Here is an 8902-nt window from a genome sequence, read left to right as displayed (position 1 = left end):
TGTAGCCCTATATGTATTTTGTGTGCATATTTCAGAAGAAATCTGCACATGTATTAAATGGCTTTTTCGCATATTTTCTGATGTTAGTAATCGAATAATTCCATTTAGAAATTTGATGTTAGTAATCGGATTTCTAAATGGAAGTTAGCCATTATAGCCCACAAAAATTAGGTTTTGATGACTTTTGACTGCTAACAATAACAACCGCAATAATTATTTCAGTTGTATTTTTTGAAATGTTTCATTAAAATTTAATACAATAGCAAAAAATAAACAGTAAAATTTATACCGTATTCCAGAATTTGCATGTAGTGGCTAATTTAGCGATCTTAATAGCGTTAATTCACACTACTTTACACAGTAATATATTAAACGACGCTTAAAAATTTTTAAAGCAAAGAACAAATATTATTTTTCTCAGAATATTAGACAAAGAATATTTTATGGATTTTTATCAAAACTTTCTAAACACGTGTCATTTGTCTATCTGTGTCGAATTTTATCCTTGAAATAAGTAACAGATGGTGAAATTTCAGATATTTTGATAAAATTTTATAGATTAAGCAGGTATAAATTGAGGGGCTTAATGAAAAAACCGGCATTTCCCACAAAGTACAAAAAAATGAATTACTAACAAATTTGGATTTGTGCATCATCGATCCATCTTCTAAGAAACTTTCACGTTTCAATTGCATATCCTGTAAGTTGTATTAATACGGTAATATTAAAACTACCATATTAATAAAGTCTGTACATTAAAATGCTGATGAATCGAAATATAAATCCTCTTTTTCTCGAAAATTTCCTAATGTGGAAATGTGCCTAAGCTCCTCAATTTATATCTGCTTATAAAGTAAGAGCATATATAAATATTAAAACAATAACGGAAATATTGATATAATAAGTTTCAATATGAATATTTTATAAATAAAACAAGCCAACAAAAGTTTAAACAAGAATTTTATTTAAGATTTTTTTTTAGGTAGACTATTTTTATTTTTTAAAGTTTTGAAAAAGTTTAAACGAATATAACCTTGCAATTTTCAATGCAAGGTTTTGCATTGAAAATTGATCCACAATTTTCAATGCAAAACATTATTTATTAGGAGGTAAGCACTGAAAACCTTTAAGAGTAGAAATACATATTTCATTTTCAGCACAGGTAGATCTTTTACATTCGGGAACTTCTAAACAAATTCTGAAAGATAAAAAAGTGAACACTTACATTAAAACTTTATTTGTTAGTACTGTATATAATTTTTTCATATAACTCTGATTAATTAATAAAATAATGATAATAATAATTTTTATCGTTATTTTCTGACGTAGAAACAGATAAAATATTTTGAATATTATTATTATTTTTTCTTTTTTATAAGCGTTATACAGTATTACCATTTCCAAAATTATTCACACTTTTCTTAAAACCCATTTAAGTTAAATAAACCCATTAATTTATTTTTAGGTATGAAAGTTGATTATAATTAACTTCATAAACTCTCTATCAATAACAAAACTCGTGAGATTATTTTGTTAAATTATAGCATTTTACATACAGTAAACCTGTTATAAGTTTACAAGAATTCAAGTAGCAGAGTGGCTCCAATAATAGAGTCTAACCCAGGAATGGCCAACAGTTTTTGCCCCCGGGCCGAATTGGAAAGAAAACTTTTTCCACGGGCCGAACCAGAGGTTGCCCTAGGAAGATTTTGAGGTGGTGCGAGATCTCATTGTGGTGTCACCCCATAGAGACTAAATTGTACCTAGAGATTATAGATACATTTTTCACATTATCATGCTTTATCAACAGTCTACGCTGTACTTAAGAGATTTGTAATGGAGGGTTAACTCTAAACGCACATTGAGTTGTTGACCTCTTTTTTTTCTTTTTTTTTAGGCGTCAGAATTTTTCATCGAGCTATTCGGACTTTACTACCTAATATCGAAAGATTGATCGCAGGCCACATAAATTTATTACACGGACTGGATCTGGCCCGCGGGCCGTATGTTGGCCATGCCTGATCTAACCATTTCACTTATTTTAAAATGTTTAAAAAATAATTATTTATTTTACAAAGTTGGTATTTAACCAAATGTTTAATCTGATTAAATATTATTTTCATTTTATTACATTGCCAGTAGGCACATGGTGCCTATTGGCAATGTCGCAAAAAATTCTAAGAGCAATAAACACGTTTGTAACATTATTTTCTAAATTATTTTTGCATATGTATGACTAGACATATAATGAAGAAGTATTTATATATTCACTTAATTGTGAATGCGGCTAAATTTTTGTCCTGAAATATGTATACTTATATGAAAAGAAAACTAGAACATTTTAAAACATGTAAATGAGTACTCACTCAATATCAAAAGCGTTATATAGTCTAACAAACATAATACGAGATTCCGTGATTTCTAAACGGTAATTCAAATTTCTTTCTTTAAATTCGAATTTGTGTTATTAAAATACGGAACCAATGCGAAAAATGAATTGTTAATGTTATGAAATAATTTAAAATATGCATAATTAAATTAAAAAATAAAAATAAAATTGCTAGACATAAGGAATTTTCTGGGTTTTCTTCACGTGTATAACACCTAAACATGGTCCGTTTTCTATGGAAAGTTTTCTCAGGAGGATCCCCCTTGGCAGATGGCTTATGTGTTATGTTGCCTTAACCCATCATTTCAATCCATTCTAATTCGAAATTTAAATTAATTAATAATTAAGCATTAAACATAACTAAACGCATAATTTATAATTTCGCTGTACTATATTAAAATAATAATAATTACATGAAACATTTTCGAAAGAAGAAAGCGTAGTAAGAAATTCTGATAGTCGAAATATACATATTCTTATTTTTTAATATCGTATTTACTATAATTAATAACAGGCTTAAATATTATAGTAAGATTGAATATTCATAGTAATATTAAATTATTAGAACTGATTAGGAGATTTAATAATCAAATTTCTTTTTATCTGTTCAATTATGAAGCGTAGAAACACTCGTAGAGAAACGTGTCAAAAATATCAACATGCAAAATTAATATTAATAGAGAATAAGTTCAAATTGAGTAACATGTATAATTTAATTTCCAACTTAAGAATTATGTAAATACAGAAAGTACAATTGACAGAATGTTAATAATGAAATAGAAAAATAATTCTATAATGATTCTTTGCTTTTACATAATAATAATTCAATATGTCCTTACCAATGTCGAGTTTACAGTGCCATTCAAATCCATCACTTCTATCATAACAAAAAGCACCATTATGGCAAGGATTTTCTTTACGAGTCACTATAGCTAAATAAAATTATACATGATTTTAGAATATATAATTAAAGTCAAGATTTTCACATAAATATTAACCACTTACGAATACAATCACCCGTCTGTTTAATGAAATCAAAATCACAGAAACATTCATAAGAACCATATGTGTTAACGCAATGAGAATGAGAAGTTCCATTATTTTAAACTTTCAGAATATTTTTGAAATTTTTTCTCGTTTTTCTTTATGGTAAATAGAGATCTTTTACGTCTGCANATTTATTTATTTTTTATACTGTATAAGAAATTAATATAGATCTATTATTTTCTACGTTTAAAGTATCAGATTTTAACGTAAAAATGAAAATAAAATTGAAACTGCAAACCTCTCGTAATTATAAAGAAAATGAAAAAAAAAAAAAAAAAGCATTCGATTTGTTAAATTAGAAAAGGAAAAATATAAGATTTATAAGTGATACAAAAATTAATGAGAATAACAAAAAGTTAATAATATTAGAATTGTCCTAATTCAACTTCAAGCATGTTATTTAAGGAAATGTTCCGTTTTCCTGCTAAGTACATATATTTTTTATTTTAATTAAGAATTATTTCAATGACAAATTTTGCAAATATAATTTTTTATTGAAAAAATGAAAATAGGCGTTTCTACGAACGTAGGTGTCGTTTGCGTAATTTGCATACATCGAATCTTTTGACATATTTTAAGAAAAAATTTAGCCTATATCTGTATATTTCTCGCACATATTAGGAATAAATTTTAAAAGTCTAGAAACCCGATTGTCTCTAATCTTTTAAAAACAATTTAAATATTCAAATATGTAACAACATACTGTTTTAAGGATTATACAAGTACTGTATACACAGGGCCCGCTCTAGGGGCGGAGAACTCGGACAAATACGTGAACGTTCACAGCCCGATACACGTACCTTGTACAGTAATACCTCGACTTACGCTACTCCGACTTACGCGAACCCGGAGTTACGCGATTTTCAAATCTCGTCGATTCATCTTTTGTTTGAGCGCCACGCAGCTTTTGATTACTCACTCCCCCCACACTATTGTTCAACTTACATGTTCGGACGTGTCGCGCGGAATCGACACATAGCTACAATTTATTTTGAGTTATTTTTTTCTGTCTTTGTTATATCTACGGAGACTCAAGAGACAATATGTGGTGATTTCTTGTAACCGTAAACGAATCAAAAGACGAGATAAGATTAACGAGAACATTTATTAGCTTACATACATCTGATTTGGATTTTACACAAATTGCGAAATTATACCCCGACTTACGCGAATTCGACTTACGCGGTTATCGCTCGGTCCCACATATCGCGTAAGTTCGGGGTATTACTGTATTTGTAAAATTTAAGTGATTCGTACAACATGGAATTCATATAAAACGGAATAATCAACAGTGTTATAGGAGGGTCGACTGTATTTGCATTCCTTAATTCTGAAGAAAACAACCATAAAAGAAGGCTTTTGGGCAAAAAGGAAAGCATAAGCATCAATGTTAAATTTTGTCCCAAACCTTACTGTCACCAAACCTGCCGATCATACCAATAACGGTAGCTAGTGGGGAAAAGGAGTTTCTCTAAATAAAAATTAATTAAAAACTTTTTACGTTCCACTACCATGCAAAATCATCTTAACAGTTTGGCCATTTTGGCGATTGCGCACGTAAGTGCCGATCAAGTAAACTTAAAAGAGTTAATAAAAAAGGTTTTGATTTTAGTATAGTTGATGTACTTTTGTTTAGTTTTTATAGGATATAAGTTTTTTGTTTGATTGCACAATAATACGTTTTTGTAATATCATTAAAAATGCATCTACTTAACAATTTGTAACTAAGTACAAGTATAATTTAACTTTTACTGTTTTGTACTGCTTGATTGTTAATTTTGTATTATATGTTTCTCTCTAAATAAATTTAAGGAGCGGCAATTTGTCTTTTTGTCCGATGTGACATAAATGCTTGAGCGGGCGCTGGTATACATAACCCTTAGAACTTGAAATGTTGTTAAGTATTTATTTATTCGAGAAAAATCTTTGTTAAAGAATCGTCTATTCTTTTTTCCAAATATTTCTCGTATAAAGTTTTTATTTTGTAAATATATTGAGAAAAATGAATCAATTTACTTTGTAACAAGTATCAAGTGCTTTTGTTTTGATTTTGGCTTTGCCTCAGTAATTGATTGCATCTTGAATTGTTCAGATAATACAAAGAAAAAGTATCGTGTGTTTCTAGTAAACATCTTTTACATGCAATTAATTAAAAATTATGCTTACAATAAACGCATAGATAAAACCATATTCTAAATTAGTTTTCGATGAGATAAAATATTTTGTCGGGCTTACAGTAAAGCAGTAGTTATTCTTTTTCTTGGTAATAAATTTCTTGTTACTGTTACATTATAAATTATTACAATAGGAGTTCTGGGAAAAAATACCTTAAAAATTTGCATATTCCTTTGCTTATAGGAAAATGTGAAAAACTGAAACTGGCTTTTACTTTGCAACAATCGGTGCCTAGTGACAGCGTGAAGAAAGCAAAAAAGAAATTAAACAAGAAAAGCTTAATGATTTATGTAAGCTCAACGCACTTTTGTTTTACAAATATACCATTGAGTAAATTAAATAATAAAAGATTAAAGAATATTGTGTCTCCATTAAAGTATGTTAGGAAAAGATACGTAGAGTCTTGTTACAAAGAAGTCATTACAGAAATTAAACAGGCAGTGAACAACAATTATATTTATTTTTAAACAATCTTAAAAAGTAGAAACACATGAATGCCAATTTTAGAATCTATCCAATTTGTAATAAATAATTGAAGAATCTTGGAATAGGATTGAAGGTGAAATGGATGCTGCTATAATGTAAAGGTTTTCTATAAGAATAAATACGGGTACTTAACATTAAGGTTGCAAAAGTTCTTCAAGGAAAACTAAAGCTGATTTAGATATAAATCTCACATAAATGCACCAATTACATTTGTAGATGTTGAGAATTTTTTCAATTTTTATTTTTTCCGGCAGTTATATATAACAGAGGGAAAGTATGGCGAACGGTCAAAAACGACTCCCTAAGATTTTTACATTTCTGGACTTAGGGGGCCTTGAAACGTCGAAAAATGTAAAAAATTCAGGGGTTTATTTTGTATATATAAATATTAGTGTGTGGGGGGCACGATTTTGTTCACCCTGTTTGAAGTTTAATAACTCCTGTGCTTTTTGTCGAAAATTTCTGAAATTTTGCAAGGAGGTTTGTTTATTAGCGGGATTGATGCCATTAAATTTTGGTAGTTAAAAATCGAGGGATGGGGAGATAAAGGGGATCGTGTGTATCTCCAGTATGGTCGGACTTAATTAATGACGATTTTACTCGTTATTAGTATTTACAATTTTCTATAAAACTCATTCCTAGCCTCGAAATAAAGCTTTTTGCCATTTTATAATAGTTAAAAATAGAAGTGATTTCACATCGAGTGTGGAGACAGTTCTGGTCGGAACTACCTTTTAACGCGTTCTTTATTTTGTACTTTTACGAATATGGCTTTCCACGAACGGTGAATTCTTTATTTGCATTTGAACTTGAAATAATGAAACAGGGGAGGAGTAAGGAGTCCAGGTTTCGTGGTAGTCTATATTTTCCTCATATTTCAATTTAAAAAAAATAATTTGGAGCAGAGCGAGCAAAAAAAAAACAAAGAATAGAGAGACAAACATTTTATATCCTAAATAAAGCCGACGAAGGACCGTCTAGTTCAACAGACTAAGCAATTTCGACGTTACATAATGATTCCGAGGGACCGTCTGGTATAACTGTTCCGACGGAACCGTCCAGTCTAGGAATGACGAATTTTTTTGAATCCACGTGCCATATAGCAACATGCTTATCTTTAAAAATTTTTATGCGTGTCGAAGTTTTAGACTTCGATTAACGATATTCAAAGAAATGTAACGAAATGCTTTACTAACAAGTAAGAATAAATGTAAAGAACCTGATTGGAAAAAAAATGATCGAATATGAAAAGTGATAAACCGAAATCGCATGTTACGTTACATGCCAGATGATTTTTCCGACCTTTCACTTTGGGTAAGCTCGCTACACCTGGTCTAGTCAAACTGTTCCAACGGAACTGTCTAGCTTAACAGTTCCGCACTCGGATCAGTTCCAACAGTTTTAGTTTTAGAAGCGGAACCTATAGTTAAAAATATAAAAAGTTTTTAAAAATAAAATATCATAACACATGGCGCCTCCAAATATTGCCGGGAAAGTTAAGCAACTCGTTGCTGGATTTTCTTACAGAAATCTATACGTTCATTGATTTTTACTAGAAAATTTTGAAAAATATTTAAAGTTAAACCTTAATTGTTATAATAAGTTCTGACTTGTAAATTTATTGTTTTTTTTTTAACTTGAAAAAAATTAATTACCAGAAATTTTAAGAATGTTTTCATTAGTTTTTATCAAAAAGTTGGTTATAAATATTACAATTAATCATAAATTATATATATGTAAGTAATAAATATTGTTTTAGAATTTAAGGTATAAGTGTTTTATAATTAATAAGCACTTATTTCAATTAAATTCACTTCTTGATGTAGCCCTATATGTATTTTGTGTGCATATTTCAGAAGAAATCTGCACATGTATTAAATGGCTTTTTCGCATATTTTCTGATGTTAGTAATCGAACAGTTCCATTTAGAAATTTGATGTTAGTAATCGGATTTCTAAATGGAAGTTAGCCATTATAGCCCACAAAAATTAGGCTTTGATGACTTTTGACTGCTAACAATAACAACCGCAATAATTATTTCAGTTGTATTTTTTGAAATGTTTCATTAAAATTTAATACAATAGCAAAAAATAAACAGTAAAATTTATACCGTATTCCAGAATTTGCATGTAGTGGCTAATTTAGCGATCTTAATAGCGTTAATTCACACTACTTTACACAGTAATATATTAAACGACGCTTAAAAATTTTTAAAGCAAAGAACAAATATTATTTTTCTCAGAATATTAGACAAAGAATATTTTATGGATTTTTATCAAAACTTTCTAAACACGTGTCATTTGTCTATCTGTGTCGAATTTTATCCTTGAAATAAGTAACAGATGGTGAAATTTCAGATATTTTGATAAAATTTTATAGATTAAGCAGGTATAAATTGAGGGGCTTAATGAAAAAACCGGCATTTCCCACAAAGTACAAAAAAATGAATTACTAACAAATTTGGATTTGTGCATCATCGATCCATCTTCTAAGAAACTTTCACGTTTCAATTGCATATCCTGTAGGTTGTATTAATACGGTAATATTAAAACTACCATATTAATAAAGTCTGTACATTAAAATGCTGATGAATCGAAATATAAATCCTCTTTTTCTCGAAAATTTCCTAATGTGGGAATGTGGCTAAGCTCCTCAATTTATATCTGCTTATAAAGTAAGAGCATATATAAATATTAAAACAATAACGGAAATATTGATATAATAAGTTTCAATATGAATATTTTATAAATAAAACAAGCCAACAAAAGTTTAAACAAAAATTTTATTTAAGATTTTTTTTTTAGG

At 29.0% G+C, this 8902-nt stretch overlaps 1 protein-coding gene and 1 long non-coding RNA gene across 2 annotated transcripts in view; both read right to left on the bottom strand.

The window, feature by feature from the left end:
* LOC111627459 overlaps positions 1-8902 on the bottom strand; it is a 22617-nt gene that overhangs the window by 7278 nt on the left and 6437 nt on the right. The window contains exon 11 of the mRNA XM_023371034.1: positions 3203-3321. Coding sequence (XP_023226802.1) covers positions 3203-3321 — 119 coding nt within the window. The remainder of the gene's footprint in view (positions 1-3202; positions 3322-8902) is intronic.
* On the bottom strand, positions 987-3557 carry LOC111627472. Its single transcript, XR_002757011.1, has 3 exons — positions 3395-3557; positions 3229-3321; positions 987-1198 (listed from the first exon to the last, which is right to left on the bottom strand). It is a non-coding gene; the product is annotated as an uncharacterized LOC111627472 (long non-coding RNA).

Source organism: Centruroides sculpturatus, unplaced genomic scaffold (assembly GCF_000671375.1).
Source record: "Centruroides sculpturatus isolate CEXI.00-Female unplaced genomic scaffold, Cexi_2.0 scaffold494, whole genome shotgun sequence".
In the NCBI taxonomy this organism is placed as follows: domain Eukaryota; kingdom Metazoa; phylum Arthropoda; class Arachnida; order Scorpiones; family Buthidae; genus Centruroides; species Centruroides sculpturatus.
This window is presented reverse-complemented; position numbering and strand designations above follow the sequence as displayed.